The 17,934-nt window shown below is 34.9% G+C and overlaps 1 protein-coding gene across 1 annotated transcript; it reads left to right on the top strand.

Annotated features, from left to right (window-relative positions):
* The first annotated feature begins 344 nt into the window (after nucleotides 1-344).
* LOC124451842 (ADP-ribosylation factor-related protein 1-like) lies at nucleotides 345-9,758 on the top strand. The gene is made up of 8 exons (XM_047002441.1): nucleotides 345-1,238; nucleotides 1,357-1,444; nucleotides 2,706-2,788; nucleotides 4,023-4,104; nucleotides 4,176-4,246; nucleotides 5,547-5,647; nucleotides 6,604-6,678; nucleotides 9,339-9,758. The coding sequence occupies exons 1-8, from the start codon at nucleotides 1,170-1,172 to the stop codon at nucleotides 9,370-9,372; spliced, it is 603 nt and encodes a 200-aa protein (XP_046858397.1). The 5' UTR covers nucleotides 345-1,169; the 3' UTR covers nucleotides 9,373-9,758.
* The last annotated feature ends 8,176 nt before the right edge of the window (nucleotides 9,759-17,934 follow it).

Raw genomic sequence — 17,934 nt, forward strand, 5'->3', positions numbered from 1 at the left:
ATATAAGATGTCCAGTTTCAACATCAGATCACTCCTGATGAAGACACTAGACTGGAGTATATAAGAACTCAAGTTTCAACATCAGATCACTTCTGATGAAGACACTACATTGGAGTATATAAGAACTCAAGTTTTAACATCAGATCATTCCTGATGAAGACACTAGACTGGAGCATATAAGGACTCAAATTTCAACATCAGATTACTCCTGATGAAGACACTACATTGGAGTACATAAGAACTCAAGTTTGAACATCAGATCACTTCCGTTAATTGTATTGCTTCACAACAAAGCATTTATTCTGTCAATAGATTCTACCACATATGAGAAAAAACTTTAAACGATAAACTTGTATTTTTAGAAACCGCAAAGGATTATCAAGATGGACGAAGACACCGAGGAAGGTCAAAATTTTTACCAATGATAGGATTCCTCAACGTTCAATGTCCATGGCCTCTACTAGCAGAAAGAATTTATAAATTCGTACCAGGTTTTCCTATATTATCGAACACGGCTTTCAACGAAGCTTCAGGGAAGAAGGGACGTTCAACAATGGCCAGAAATGTGTATAAGATTACATCAAGTTCACATTTGGTCGATAAACAGCGACGTCTCATTTTCTGCCTTGACCTTGCCAGGCTGTGTAGTCGTCGATTATATAAAAATGCATAAAATATGATAAATTTGTGTTCCTACGTAATTCTCACCTTTATTACTAAAGGTAAACTAAACTAGGAATACGAATTTCGCCGCATCTATTTTAAATGGTTGTGTTAATTTAAAAACTTCTTGTTAATATTATCAAATTTTCATAAGGGGGCACCAACGATCTTCACGTTTATGTACAGATAAAATATGTTGAGCGAAATTTATTTTGTTTAGACGCAAAAACTGAACGTACGCGACTATTTGTGATTTGCATATCCTGCGCAGTGTAGCGAATAATAATTTGTACAAATTTTTATTAGTGGCTGTTGTTGTGTTTTATATAAAGTACGTTTGTGGTTATGTCCAACCGCTGGTATTACGAGACAGCTGTTTCAAGTATTTTAATTCCATAATTCAATATGTCGGTGAACGGGTGAATTTAATTGCGCTCAAAAAGACAAATTTCCTTTTCTTTTACTTGTCTACCTGCTTTCAAAATGTTCACATTGCTTTCTGGATTATGGCGCTACATTTCTCAAAAGACGAGTACTACATTCTCATTTTGGGCTTAGATAATGCTGGCAAAACAGTAAGTTGAATTGTTGTCAAGTGACAACTGTCAAATGTGACAACATTGACAACATAAGCTCTTTGCACGAACCATGTTCACAAATTGACTGTGTACTACGTTAAACTTGTTTTTTCAGACGTTACTAGAACATATAAAGAGAAAATTCAACGAGGATTACAAAGGCGTCGCTTTTGAAAAGATCACAAATACAGTTGGTTTAAATAGTATGTATTGTGCTAAAATTGAATATTTCCATGTTTGAAATGGATTAATTCGTGTATGTTGGCTGTGCAGTAAGAAAGAGCATCTCTAGTTTGGTGAAATTGCAAGTTTAGTGAAGAAATAGACGAATAGTGACATTACCAATTTGCAAATATTTTATGTTTTTCTGCCATGATTAGCTGTTTAATGCAGCTGAAAATAAAATATAACAATGTCTGAATCACAGCCCCAAATCTTAGCCTGCAGTCTTACAGGATTATGAAATTGTGTGCACTGACAAGCTCTTACTTTTCTAAGTTATTTAACAGTATAATTGGGTAATGTTATTCCTGATTCAGGCTCAATAACATTGTTTGTTTTTGTTAACAAGCATGGAGGACAAGCCTTTGTTCGAACTTATTATGAACAACATTGCATGAACCGCATCATTTTTAGTTTTGTAAGTGAAGGATTTTCTTTTCACTTTCCAGGGTTCGAATTAGGAGGGATAAATTGATTCGCAACTTTTTGAAACGTGCATCTACTGAAATTTCTAAATTTGCGTTCGGGCTATAACATAGCTCAAACGCATGCCTGATGTTTAAAATTTGCAAAACAGCAATGGAAAGTTACGGCAATATTGTCCTTATAAACTGGTTGTAACAATTTTGATATCAGTCAATAAGCAAAACTATATTTGAAAAAATGTACCACCTTTTGTACACTAATATTTTTACCACGGCCTATACCCATGTAACATTTATATTTGAGCCATTAATGTAACACACCAGAAGGTGATATGTTTAATTTTAAATGTAAAAGAAGTTAATCTAACTTCACATCAAAATATTCAAATTGTCAGTGTCAACTACTGTAAATCGTACAAAGTGTATTGCGCTACATTTAGAGCAACATGTTCTGGTTATCGATATTTTAATGGAGCATTTCTTACTGAACAGACAAAGCATAAATGGCAACTGTACTGAATTATAGTTTTAATAAATTTCCATTTAAAGAATGTCTAAAATAAGCTTTAGCTGTATGTTTTCAAATTTCGAATCACAATTTATTCGTCTTTGATTCGCTGGAGCACAAAATTGGCTCATAATTTTGCGAATTGCATGTGCTAATTCGAACCCTGCTTTCAAGTTGAAACAATAAAATGTGCTTTATCTTGTTTGTTTTTTGTAAAATAGTGTTACTGCATTTTAACTGTGTCTTTAAAAGTAATCTAAACTAATAAACCTTTTTCAAAATAAAATAATTAAAATATTTATGTTACAGTTGGTAAAATAGAGGTGTCTGGAATTAAATTATTATTTTGGGATCTTGGTGGCGACAACGATCTGCAATCGCTATGGGATAAAGTGAGTCTATTTTGTTACATTATAAATGGCCTCAAGCTTACAGAGAGGTTGGGTAGAGGGGACATTTTTCCATTAGCCTAAAACCTATTGAGGTCCCTGTTTTGCAAGAGCATCTAAAATTAAGCTATGCTCCTTCAAGAATGTTTGGTTTGGGGAAAGAAGTTATTTTCAGTATTGTACAGGGATGGACTTTTTGAAGGTGCAGGGGGTGCAAACCCCTTAAAATTCTCTTGCACCCCCCAAATTAAGCTATGCTCCTTCAAGAGTGCTTGGTTTGGGGAAAGAAGTTATTTTCAATATTGTACAAGGGTGGACTTTTTGAAGGTGCAGGGGGTGCAAACCCCTTAAAATTCTCTTGCACCCCCTAAAGACAATTTTATAACAGTCATAGAGGCTATGAAATTGTGCAGTTAGACTTATAAAGGTTCTCATTTCAAAGGCACATTACTTGGAAAATCTGCACCCCTCCTGTCAAATGAGCATTGATTCATCCCATGTATTGTATATTACATACATTGTATACAATAGTATTTTCCTATTACTTGTAAAGTTTTCCTATTACTTTTAAAACTTGGTTTTCAAATGATTGCAGATTTTTAAATCATCAGGTCGTTAGTATTCCTAACCCTTTCCCAAAGCCCTACAATTTTTTTTGATGGTCAATAATGCGTAAAATGTAAAAGTTTGTAAAGAAAGCCTAGATTTATTGCATTTCATCTCAATCAAATCAAATCAAATCAAAAAATTGTTTGATATGAATACATCTTGCAGTTTTTACAACTGAATTACATGTATAATACACCATTATTATTTATAGTTACAAAAATATTAACAATAGTAAAAGTTAAAGATTAGATAAAAGATATATTACATAAGCAGATCAAATGTACAACATATGGGCAACCTACAATTTAAGAGATATGTTCGTTCAAGAAATTTGGAATAAAAGAGTTTTTTAAAACAATTTGTACAATATTTATTAGTATAAAATGTTTTATTTGTCCTTAGCTGATAATAAATGCCATCAGTTCTTTGAGGTAATAAATTGTAAAGTTTGTGATTATTATCCTTCACTATATCATTAAAGAATCTCCTACTGAGAGATTCACGTCTGTCGAATAGGGTCGGGATATCAGCTGCTGTTAATGCATCTTTATAATGTGCTCCAGGAAATATTTCTAATATAAGAGGTCATGTTGGAGTCCTTAATGTCAAATACATTCTTATGTTTCAGTACTACGAGGAGTGTCATGGTCTGATTTATGTTGTTGACTCTGTAGACCAACAAAGGTTACACGAATCTGCCAAAGTATTTAGTAAGAGCATATAGCTTTGAATATTTTATTTGTGAAATTAAAGGCTTAAATTTGTTTATTTTCTGTTTCAGGTAGTGTGTTACAAAATGAAAATCTTCAGAACGTACCCCTCTTAGTTTACTTTAACAAACAAGACTCACAGGTAAATTGATGATTTCATCCAAACTCTGCAATTTCCCATCAATATTTACCTATTGTCCATGCTTGCATGCACAAAATTGATCCTCTGCGCTCCTATTTATCTCGCCATAACATGTATTGACAAGATCATGGAGAGTAGTTGTTTAGTCTTACGGACTTCCTCTGTGCATCTATTGATTTTATTGTCGATACGTTTACTAAACTGTGAATACGACATTTAATGGTGGGGATCCAGTTGAGGTTGAGTACTCCTTGTACTTGAGATCAGAGGGCTTAGCATTTGCAGTATCCCCAAATATCCAAAGGATGCTAGATTTTAATTTTCGATGCCAGATATTAAAGGGCTTAGTATCCTTATGAGGTACTACAAAATTCGATGTTTTGAGAAATTTATAGTTCAGATCTTGGGGAAGTAGAAATATTATTTTTTTCATGTTTGTTGCGTTGTTTCGGAAGTGTTGTTTACTTGTTTTTCTTTGTGAAGCAACACGTGACCAGTCACAGAAACATGCAAACAAACAAATATTGGTCCAATATTTACATATTGAGCCTTAGCTCTGGTAATGCAGTATGTAGCGGGTTTTTGGTTGTCGTTTATAGCAAATATAGTAGGTGTTGTTGAAATATGAAAGAAATTGTTTACAACCACTTGTGATAGAGGATTTAAATACACAGCTAAATGCTGGATCGAGACTTAGCTAATGGCCCGTCCACCCGTCTTTTCGATGATGATTTTAAAAGTAGACGGGCGCAACTTGCAAATTTTGTTCGTTTTCAGCTTTCCATCTTGTGAAAAATACAAATTAAAAAAGGAAAACGCGCTCCAACTGCATTTCGAACATGCCACGAACTAGAACTATCCTTCTTATGCGTGCAGCATTTTAAAGATTTGAGTTTCTCTTTACTATTTTTTATACTTGTAAATTGTAATTTGCGAAAAAGAATTGCACCAAAATGAAATATTTTTTTCGTCAAGTCTAAAAAATGCAAAGTTTGTGAACAAAAGCTTGTTTACAGCAACGAGCAAAAATTGACTGAATTTCTCGTCTATTAGCGGAATTCATTTCAAAATTTTACTGGCAATTTGGACTCTCCCCCTTCCCCCCACAGGAAAGCGGATAGTAACTTAGGCCTCCTCTACCAGTGGACGGGTAAAAAAATTCGAATCCTGGCTCAGGCCCTGTGCTGGACTATTTGAACATACTCCAAAATTTCAAAATATACAAGTTTACTTTGGTTGACATTGCCTGCTCTCTCCCTTGTTTATCTCACTAAAATTATTTTTCTTGTTTATTGTACAGAATGCTATATCAGTAGAGGACATAAAAGATTCATTTAAAGATGTCACTCCCTACATTGGACGACGTGATTGCACTGTTCTACCAGTGTCTGCCATAGAAGGGTTAGTTTTGCATATGAAACTTATCAAGGTTTGGTGGTTGGTTAATGAAACTATGGTGGTGAGGTAATGAATCTAAGGTGGTGAGGTAATGAATCTAAGGTGGGGGGTTAATGAATCTATAGTGGTGAGTTAATGAATCTGTCATGCTAGGTTAGTGAATCTATGGTTGGTTAATGAATCTATGGGGGTGAGGTGATGAATATATGGTGTAGGTTAATGAATTTTTGGTGGTGAGTTAATGAATCTATGATGGCGAGTTAATGAATCTATAGTGGCGAGTTAGTGAGTCTAATGTGATGGGTTAATGAATCTATGGTTGGTTAATGTATCTTTGGGGGTGAGGTAATGAATCTAAGGTGGTGGGTTAATGAATCTATGGTGGTGAGTTAATGAATCTAAGGTGGTGAGTTAATGAATCTATGGTGATGGGTTAATGAATCTAAGATTTGGTGGTGAGTTAATGAATCTCTGGTAATGGGTTAATGAATCTATGGTGGTGAGTTAATGAATCTCTGGTAATGGGTTAATGAATCTATGGTGGTAGGTTAATGAATCTTTGGTGGTGAGTTAATGAATCTATGGTGGCGAGATAATGAATCTATGGTGGCGAGTTAGTGAGTCTAATGTGACGGGTTAATGAATCTATGGTTGGTTAATGAATCTTTGGGGGTAAGGTAATGGGTTAATGAATCTATGAATGGGGATGCAGAAAGGTTACCAGTTGTCAGGTGAGGGTGATCTTTATTAGGATTGAAGAATGGCGTGATCAACTTAACCTAGGAGGCTGTATCATCTGCCTTGGAGTAACAAGTTTTAGAATATGGAGGATGGAGAATGTTTATCATGTATTTGTTTGAAGTATCAATGTGGATATCAATGGATAGACCTGGTGACCACCATAACGTTCTACAGATATGTTGTACTGTAAAATCTTAGTGTCATATTTATTTCTTTAGAGACGGTGTAGAAAATGGTATAAATTGGATGGTTCGCTGTGTTAAACGAAACATTTACAGACCAGCGCATACCAAGTACGAATTAGCTTAACATTTAATGTACCATTCCATCTGATTCGTGCCGATGAAAATTCGTGTCCGGTCAAAGCATGCTCCGACTTGCACAAAGTTAGCACTTGTTAATGACTTTAGACTAAAAAATCGTATTTCAAAGTGTAGTTTTCCTCCCAAATATGTAAACGTAAGGTATGTCAAGTCCAACATACCTTTTATAAACGTATTTGGGTTACAAGACCGTGTAAATAGCGTTTCTGACTTTGCGTTATAAGTCAGTATTAATAGTGTTTCTGACTTTTTCTAATATGTTATATACAACTAAGCCTGATGCGGATCAGTCTAAACCCGTAGGGTATAAAATATATCGAGATGAAGAAATTGGTTGTTTTTTTAAAAACCAATTTTTTAAGACTTTAAGCTGTTTTTATGAAAAACAGCCTTTGCTTATTTATGTACGTACTTCGAGTGATTGCTGCACATAATAAACTTTTTGTAGAATTTGCGACATAAAATGTAACAATTTTGCACTGCCATTAAAATTCGTCAATCTTGAAAGATATTTTTGTCACAAATATGATATTAACAGATGGATGTATCAGCGACCCACGTTGCGAAATTTACGTTGATGTAATCATTAGATGTTACGTTCTTTTGTAACTATTGTTCAAGTGTTGACCGAGGGGCGGATCGAAGGAGGGATGTAGAGTTTCCTAGGGATGGTGGATTGTTGTAATAGCAAAGTGGTATCCTAGTGGTTCTGCTTTTTGTATTCATCATTTTCCATGTTTATAATGAAACTGCGAGCGCATGCTGTGTAATAGAAAAAAGAAGCGCTAGTTAGGACATCAACTGATTATTGCTTTGTTTTATTTGACAAATGAATGCTGTTTCGCGAAGACATATGACTACTACCCCCCACCCCCGGACCATTGTTGTTTTATAGGAGTAGGGGGGAGAGTGTGATTATTATCTTTATTGAAGGTATGTCTCTCGCATATTTCAAACTAATCTAGTGGATCGTTGCGATAAAGTAATGAAAACAGATAATGTAAGAACGAGGCAGGTTTTGCATATTTGAGGATGTTGGTCATCTAGATTCGTGCAGACGTGAGAAGACTTTTGAACATTCTCAATGGACATCTTCGATTCTAGGGGAGGGTGTATAAACGGCATGAATTATTTTAGTTGTATAAATCACTTCTTTCGCCGTATAATTTATCGCTTTTTGACGACAGTATATGGTCACTTCATCAGACGAATTCTGCTTGTATTCGATTCCTCACTGTAAGATAGTGATTACCCAACCTTATCTCAACTTTCTGTGAAAGAAACATCTCAACAATTTAACCCTAAAGTTGATTATTTTTTCTTTCCTACACTGCTAACTTTCTGGTAGAGAATAAATGGAATCATGTCGTTATGGACTTTCTCCTGAGCTCCACTGACTTTTCTCTTATGAGACCAGCCCTCACGCAGGCTACTTACGAAAGCTACAGCTATAACATTGACCTTTAATGACTTGGCTAAATCTCACTAAAGGCTAACTCTTGCACTGCCACTGTACCCTAGAGGATAATTAGAGTTTGACCCACAGTGTCGCCAGAATCAGGGAACCATGTGGATCATTGTGGATATTTTGACCTTCAGCATCATCACTTATAACTTGTTTGACCAGTTCTTCTATTGGAATTGGCTTAAACATTTACGCTTTTACTCACATCACAGTATAGGGAATATACAGTAGGGCCACTTCACGTGCATCTGGATGTTGTATATTCAATAAGTTTACTGGCTGCCGTTAGCCATTTCATCATTCTTATTGATCAGAAATTGCAATTGACTGCCTGCCACTATGGTAATCATATGCGCAACAAGATACGTGTGGCTTGAAAGAATAAAATGAAGTGTCTCTTCTGTATGTTTTCTATACTCTGCTCTAATTCTCTAAGTCTCGAGGTCGTTAAAGGAGGGCTAAAAGATCATCTTTTAACTTGAGCATTGACAGAATCATACAGAGCTTTCTTGTAGACTATTAGAACTGAAAATAGAAAATGAGCTCATTCAGAAGTGCGGATGCGGAAAACGGGTTATTGGACATTTAGCTTACGATCAAGGATTCATTGCATATATTTTAGATCCTCATATTTTTCTTTGACGTAACGTTTTCTTCTTGAAAAGAGAAAGGTCTTTCAGTTATCCACGCGCCAAGAAGTGTGGCGACGATGGCACATTCGTCGTCTTGTTGCCTAGCCATTGCGTCGTGATGATGACGTCTCACCGTTTCCTGGTGCTTTTATTGGAAGTGAATATTACATTTCTCGCTCTTTCTTTTGCTCTTTCGTGCTCTCAGTGTTTCAAACCAAAAATATCTTTCTTTGTTTTTAAAAAGGACGAAAATAGGTATTGATGCATGCGGTCACATGGCATAGGTTTAGCGCTGGACGATTATTGTCTAGTTTTATATGCTCACCGACATGCAGGATTTTCTCAAAGAAATGAATTGAAATGATTTTTAATGTTGCATTTTCTTCCATACAGAAGTTTACATTGATTTCTCAGAGACTTGTTGGTTGCTTATTCGTGACTTGTGATGTATTTTCTTATTGAGAACTTACACTTACGTAACTCATAAGAATTGTAGTAAGCCCTAATTTCGTAATTTGTTGTATTACTTGTAGAAACAGACCTCCGGGAAGAATATTATTAAGCTGATTCATAAGCTGATATATTCTGGGTTAGTAAAGAGTCGATGTATTTGTCTGTCTGTTGGATTTGTAACTTTTCTTTTGTACGTTGATGTGTGTTCTATTCCTCTAAAAAAATATTTTATCTTGCTTCATTTTAAGTCGTGTGTCGATGTATTCTAGCTTGAATGAAAAGTTGTCGCTATAGAAATGGATATTTGTTGTTCAGCTGATTATTTGTCTTTGTCAGTCATCTCAGCATGCTTGTTTCTTCTCGGTGGGGTAATAAAGTTTTTAACGAAAACAAAATATCAATGTCGCTGCGATCTTATTCATGTATTATTTCTTAATCCCCGCAAATGCATAGGGCATGTAGAAACATGAAATTTAAAACAAATAAAAAATAAAAGCGATGTAAATGCTATGTATATATAGGCTTCCCACGACGAAACATTCTTTGTGGTCCGTGGGTGGCTCGGAGGAATTTCAAGTGCTTTATAAGAGGATTGTTATTTATAAAACTTGTTTGTGAGTGTGAAATGGATCTTGAAAAAAAGACTTTACGCGTTTTCGTTTTTGAAAGAACAACGCGAGATTGCAACTGTTCACTTGAAGAATGCTGTCCGTCCTCTCAAACAGAGAGCTCTTTATACTCGACTAACCGCGATCGTCAATATTATAATGAAAATTATATTAATTAATACCCCCCACTTAAAAAATTATGTGCTTGTGTATGATGTAACTGATGACAGCATATCGTCATAACGTCCATATTTAGAATACACAGAACTACATACTTTGAAATGGATTCTTAAAAATTGTCGCTCAATACCACAGCAATAGTCTGTAATATTTTGTGTTAATCGAATAGAGATGAAGCAATTTTCAAACGCGAAACTCTTCGTGCACTTAGTCCAATAGACACAAAAAGTTGGCGAGAATCTCGTCTTTTCTCTTTAATGCATTTTGCTCATGAAAAGTCGATGTTTAAAATATTCATATGTATTGATTTGCTTGATGTATATAGAATGATGTTGCTGTGAAATTCGCATTGCGCTTTTTCTCATCAGATTAAAAAGTTTACATCGCATTAAATCGCTCTGTTAACACTACTGCAAATAGGAAATACGTTTAATTAACAGCTCAATGCACATTTATGCAACCTGTGGTACGCAAGAAATATCCCTGTGTAGAGAAAGATTTGTGTATTCATTTGCTCTGTTGTCGCTCATCATATGCGCGCGCATCCCCGCTGTTGAGTACCCACTTCTAGTAACTGTGATTCAGGTATAAAACATGTTTAATTAAACAGAAAACTCACCGCGAATGTCTTGTTTTTCTGTTGCGTGCTCACTGAGAAAAAATGTTACAGATTTGAATCACAATTAGCTACCTGAAGTTAAAAACTCGGCAGTACTGTGCACACGCGCGGCGAGCTAATAACTATCCCGTAAACTAACTTATTTAACATGGATAATTTTTATACAATGAATAGCTTTCCCGCTGCATATTCATCATTGAATTTACAAAATGCAAGTTCAAATTCAAAATTCGAGCTCAACCAATCGAAAACAATGTCATGCCATTTCGTGCTGTAGTTGTTGAAACACATAATATTTTAAAATGCGGTTGTTTGTGCCAAAAGTACATGTTTATTCAAGGAAAATGGCACGCTGTATATTTTCATGCTTACAATTGCCAATGTATGTTTTTGCTATGGCGCGTTTTTCGTTAAAAATCTTGGCCACTCTTCAATATTGCGGTTATGACAACACGGTTTTATATTGGAAATTTTACCAAACTTTCTTCGTTTTATATATATAGTTTTAGCTGCTTGAACACAATTCTTATATATTAAACGCGTGATTGCTTTCCTACGTGCAATTGTCTTTGAAATAATCTTCCTGTTTCTCACGAAATGTAAGAAATGATGTTTGAATTTTTGTCTTTTTCATTCGCACGTTCAACAAGGAAATAGTGACAGGTCGCCCACAAACATACGTATCGTGCATAATAACAGTCTTGGGACGGAGAGGAATGTTCACTTTTAATCCCATATAAGTCCTTAAAGTCACTCTAGGTTACTAATTCATGAAAATTTATTTTATTTCATTTCCAGTGCCAAGCGCCTACATGTTTAACAACTTTTATCACGATTGTTTCTGGGGACATGTGTAAGCTTTTAATATTCATTGGAATGTAGCTATTGCACCCTCTCTAAGATGTAAATAAAAAACAATTTGTTCCAGCTAATTCTTGAATCGATTTGCCATTAGTTTTTTGTTGATTTTCACAGCTTTCAAGTGTCGGTTTTCTCATGTGAAATACTGTTGATTTGTTTTTATTTTTGTGATAAAACATCGACAAAATATTTGGCCATACTTTCCCACAAGATTAATAACTTCCCCTTTTTCTAGGCCCTATATTTTTGAAGTACAAATTTCATCGCATTGATGGAGTCAAAGATTAGCGAAATGTACGTTTGAATTTTTCGATAACTGTTGTTAATAGTTTAGAAAGATTTTCCATTACTGCTGTCGGAACTTTAAACGGGGCTATCAAAATCTTTAGTATTTTGTGATGATGATCTTGACTGTCAAATATGAACCCCCACTGACTTAGATGGTGTGTGGAGTGAGAGCAAAAACTGCTATGGAATTTCGGGTCCTCAATCTTTCCTCTTCGATAGTTAAAAAATGTTTTCGTACGTTTTTAAAGTCTGTATCCTTAGGGTACGAACTAAAATCACATCACCTTTTAAAGTGATGTATGTGAAGCACTTGAAAAGGAATTCCGAATAGCCTCCACATCTTCGCAAATCCTGTTGTTTACAATACGTGGCATTTTCTTAAAAGCCATCATGCAAAGTTTGAGATTTTCTGGTAATTTAGATGTTACACTTCATAAATTACTGTTTCCTTCCTCTTTCATCGTTGCCAATTCGTAGTAGGGGCTGAAAACTACAGAAATTTTCAACCAACATCATCAGTGTATAGTGAAATTAAAAGGTTTTGCGATTTTATGCTGCGTAGTTTTGGAAATTTTAGAGCTGATTTTTCAAAATAGTCATCTTTTAATTTATGCTTCTTTGGCTGGAAGGTTTTCTTCCAGTTTTTTCCACCAAACTACGATTACTCTTCCATACATAAGTCTTATATACAGTTGAACACGACATCAATTCGATGAACTTCAAAAATAAATCCATCCAAATCTTGGAAGAAATTTAAGCAACATTTTTTATGTGTTATTGTGTATTTCATCGCTAAATGGGCTGAAATCTGACGTTTGTTGAGATTAGGTCTTAGTTCAAAGACGATTTTTAGAGTCAAAGGCAGCGTTTAGGCACTTACCTATTGACATAAACCAAAAAATTTTTCGAAATTCAATCAAATTGCCAAATGTTGGAATTCTCTCATGTAATAAAAGTGACTTTGACGACGAAAACAAACTAATGACGCCCGCTAAATTCAAGTTGAAATTCGAGACCCGCTCTAAATTTCAAAATGTAGAGAAGGAAGATCTGGCTGAATCTAGATAATACGTCGTTAAGTTGACGCGTATGCTTATACTTAAAGAAAATGATTAATGATGCTGTTATTCATTTCTCTTTGATGATTTAGTTTTGTGACATCGAATTTCTGTGAAAAATACATGTTTCTGTAAACTATCGGCTGTTTATCATAGAAGAAATCTGTAATTCGGAAAACGTTCGCTGTCGTTTCGTTAACTGAGTTATTTTTGAAGAAGATGAGAGTGTTTGCCTGCGAAACGTTTCTCAGAGATTTCGAATGCCAATAACTTAAAACCGTTCACAAGAGGTCTATTTTTGTATCAAATATGTATTCTCACGTGTATTCTCAATAACATAACGACACGTCATGGTTGAAGATATAATGAAATCGATAATGTGCATTTCAAACATCGAGCTTTTCGTGTGCCGTAATGTGTTACAGAGAAAAAAAAAGTAAATTCGCATCCTTTTCATTTCTTCTTTCTAGTGTGTTCGTCGTATGATTTAACTATTGAATCAGGAATGAGTTAGCGATAATTTTTGACAAAACTTTGTGACAGCCCTGTTTTATAAAGAAATCCCTGTTTTCTTAGTTGACACAGAGATGTGCGTCATTCCATCTTCCATTGACGTCAAATCGAAAACTTCACAGAGAAGCGAAAATACCGCGCCTCACGTTTGAAGAAATAAAAAAATTTAATATTTGCATTCATCGAAAGCTCGATGTTCCTTTATCGAGGCCAACTGTATGCTATATTTGGTCAGCTTGTTTGCAGTAAATTATGTTTACATTGCCTGTGTTTGTTTAATCTTAACACTTTTCTTTCTCGCGATTTCGTTTTATTCGGTTATATCTTTTTTTAAGTTAAATGATGCTGTAGATTGTTTTGAATAATGCAGCTGATATCAGTGTAGGTAGTAATGAACAACAGAGAACGAGAACAGCCTTTAAACTCTCTGAAATATATAAGAAATAAGATAACGTATTTCAGTGTAGGTAGTGATGAATGAACAACAGAGAACAAGAACAATCTTTACACAAACTCACAAACTAAAATAGGTAAGAAATAAGATAACGTATGTCGGTGTAGGTAGTGATGAATGAACAACAGAGAACAAGAACAATCTTTACACTATCTAAAATAAATAAGAAATAAGATAACGTGTGTCAGTGTAGGTAGTGATGAATGAACAACAGAGAACAAGAACAGTCTTTACACTATCTAAAATATATAAGAAATAAGATAACGTGTGTCAGTGTAGGTAGTAATGAATGAACAACAGAGAATGGGAACAGTGTTTACACTAGCTAAAAAAAAGACTTCACAATCTGTGAAGATAGATAATTAAGAAATGAACAAGAAAGTCCTTGAGTCTCTCAGTGTCAATACAGTAACACGATGTATGTATGAGATCTTTCAATAATAACTAATCACGTGTTTCTAAAGTGGCCAGGCAGTAAATGAAAAACAAAAACATCAATATTGAAGAACTTCCAAAAGCAAAACCTTTCAAACTAGGCAGATTTCCTTGCGGAAATAGCTGGTCTTATCAGTATTGACAGTGCTGACGTGCAAATTGAACGCTAAGAGGATTATTTGTACGCCAAAACACTTCTAAATTGAATGGAAAAACTCTTCAATCTACTGTGCGCAGCTTAGAAAGTGCGAGTTTAAAGAGAATGTATGTAGTCTTTTGAGCCTTTAACTGACGTTTTTGTGTTGAAGTAAGGCTTTTCTTGTTTTCTCCAGATCATTAGCTAGCGAGCCATATTTAATGTAAAGGTAGATAGTTAAGAAATGAATTATATTTAATGTAAAGACTGCTCTCTTTTTCTCTGGTTCATCAGTTTCTGTAAAGACTTTTCTCATTTTCTCTGGATTATTGGCATCTTCGTACCTATACGCCGAGACACACTCAATTCTTTCATAATTTTCCAAGGTGAAAGGACTTTCCATACATTGCACAACGTAACTATATTTATAATTTATGTCGTGTAAAAAGGTTGTTTTAGTGCTGTTTGTCGTGCCTTATTTACATAAAATGAACTTGATTTGACGTTGCCAACATGAAATTACTTTGTTTTTCGTTCATCCGTTGTTAATGGTTCTTGCCCTAGAAAAACAACTTCTGGGTTAAATAAACACATCAATGAGATAAGATCAAGCTCATCAAGCAGGCTAAAATCGTCTGTTTGACGATAAGAAGATCACAGAGTGTTAAAGCATTTTTATGTTGTTTGTATGGTGACAGAACTGTAGTTTCTACAGCTAATATCTTCGTAGCTAGAAATTTTTGCCGCGTAAAGCATGCAAAAATGAAGAAATATTATAGGTATTAGATAACAAGATTCTTTAGTCAATTAGTCCGCCGCAAGTTTAAGCAAGACTTCGTTAAAACTTCCTACTTATTTAAAATATTTTGATGCAATCACAAGGAATTCGTCATTTGAAAAATGAAGGACGAATAATGAGGCGATAAAATTATTCTTTAGTGCACATGTCCTTTATGCGTTTTTGATCTATTCTTGATGAGCACTTCCCATGTAAGAAAATTTGATGCAAACACTAGTGAATTGAACACAGAGACAAATGAAAGACAGATAATGAGATGGTAAAGATATTTTTTAGTCAATCTGTCCTTTATCAAAATTCAACCCTGATGTGTTAAAACTTTCTAAGTAGAACGTTTGTTCGTACATTCCCGCCCGATCAATTCATTCATCTTGAATGTCAGTTGACGAAGGGGGGTGTGTTATTTACAATATAAAGCTTCCTTGTCGATTTCCATATGTGTTTTTGAGCTTTTAACACATATAGTGTTCGTGATGTTGTGTTTACAATGTTGTTTTGCGTTGTTTGATGGCTAATGCTTGCATGACATTGTGATGACATTTAAACATCTTTATCAGTTAACAAGAGCTTTTATTTCCTATGGGCATGAGATTCTTTCGACAACGTCTACATTAGCAGATCAACATTAGATTGTTTTTCACTATGATTGCTCCAGGCTCGCATATTGACGTACACAAACTGAAGCGTTTTGACTTCGTTCGCCTTTCCAAAACCAGTTGTTTCAGCTTATTTGACACGCGAGGAGGCGTGGCTACCCGGAAATTACCGTTCTGCCATCGGAAATACCCCCATTAAATTTCAGCTGTTGTTAGTTATTCAAAACGACTGTCATGCTGGTTTTGCTTCTTATCAAGCGATACTAATCACGTTGTTTTGATGTATTTGCAACGATAGCCTTGCAGGAGAGCATTAAATGGCCTGCTGTTTTATCAACAAACGTATCACGCCATATAAACTGCCATTAAAATTTCACATTTTTTAAAGCAATCTATTCCAATGTTAAAATTGTCTTGCTTAACTCTTCTCGGTGAGCATTGCTTTTCTTTTGTAGAATGCTTGATGGTATTTATCTCGTTGTGCTTATATCCTGTAATGATTATATGATGTATGTTAGGAAATTACCTTCGCACTTCGTCAGTAATGGACCTTCGTTAGGCAAAATTAATTTCAATTTAAAACCTTATCGCAACTCCGCGTTCTTTCATGAATTTCCTATGAACGATTCTTATCTGCTGAACTGCTTCTAATTCATGTAATGTTTGTAATTTTATTATGCTTTATCTTGTAAATCGTAGTCAGGAAGTTGCGACATGTATCGTTATTGGCAGTGAACAGTCTTTTACAACATCGGGAGGATAAACAAAATATATAGCTGAAACTCTCCAAAGCAGGGGTAGAATTAAGCTTGCTAAGATATGTTTAATAAAGAGACTTTGTAGTGGTGACAAAGTGAAAAATTGTTTTGAAAAAAAGTGTCTAAAACGAGAAGTTAGTGTTGTTTAAAGAACTATTATACGTTATTATTTTGACCATTTACACCGCGGTATTTTCTCTTTTCAAAACAATTTTAAGATATGTTTCTGTAATGGTATCTATCTTTGCGTCTATAGATGACGAAGTTTGAAAAACTTGCCGTAGTACCAAATGCGGAAAGCGTTTTTTCGGGATTATGTGGCTAGTCGGTTAATTTGTGCATTGCTATTTTTCTATGGCTTTGAGACATTGATATATACACTCATTCAAATTATAATTTATTGACTATATGTGCCCTCGCAATTACCTGCCAAAATCTTTCTCACGGCCTTTCCTGTAAAACGAGAAATCTGACCTACATAATCTCATCAAAGTACGACCAAAAGCCTTCCAGAAAAATCACGAATAAATTTGATCCTCGGTATGTACTACGAAGAAACAAAAATTCTTTGTCAAACCGGATGATTGCGAGTTTAAAAGCTAATTTTGCAATAAAAGCATCGAGCGTATCGGTTCTTTTGAATTAAGTCACTTTTCTACCGACATGATGTCCACTAAAGTACGTCATACTGAGAGATAAGATTATCCAGTGATGAGCACTATTGTATCAACGCTTCAACAAAAACACTGATAAAGCACTTTGCGAGCGAACGTATAAGTTTCTGGATATTGTTCAGATTTCGTGACACTGCCAGGATATTTACAGTTACTTTCAAACGGTTATTGTGCACACAAGACAAGTACATCTCGAACGCTCAACAACATTAAACATTGCCAAAAGTGTAGGTTACTTTTGTGTCGAGTTCACACCCAAACTCGTGATTTTTTTAAATCGTCACCGTGTCTGTGTGGTTTTATAATTAGAAATAAGTTGAATTTTATGCAATAATACCAAAGAAGGCATTTTTTTTCTGAGTAATTATTAGATTATTATGAGCAGGATGCTTCGTTAATTTTATAAATGGAACATTTTTCGCGAATGAATCCTTTAGGTTGCTAGGCACTGTAGGTTGTGAACACTTGCGTACTCTAACTTTTTTTACGATCAACGGCGACAGAAAGCTTGTTAAAATAAAAGCAGCTTTGCATTGTTTGTTTATAGTTCATTGTGCATGTGATTTTTTAAGTAACTTTCAAAGTCATTATCGTATGACAATATTGACAGTCAAATCTTTCTGTTTTTAACTGACAAATCGACCTCATCATCGATTCCCCCTTGCATAAGCAATCATGGACGGTTTTTGCATAAGGT

Source organism: Xenia sp. Carnegie-2017, unplaced genomic scaffold, assembly GCF_021976095.1.
Source record: "Xenia sp. Carnegie-2017 unplaced genomic scaffold, XeniaSp_v1 HiC_scaffold_24, whole genome shotgun sequence".
In the NCBI taxonomy this organism is placed as follows: Eukaryota; Metazoa; Cnidaria; class Anthozoa; order Malacalcyonacea; family Xeniidae; genus Xenia; species Xenia sp. Carnegie-2017.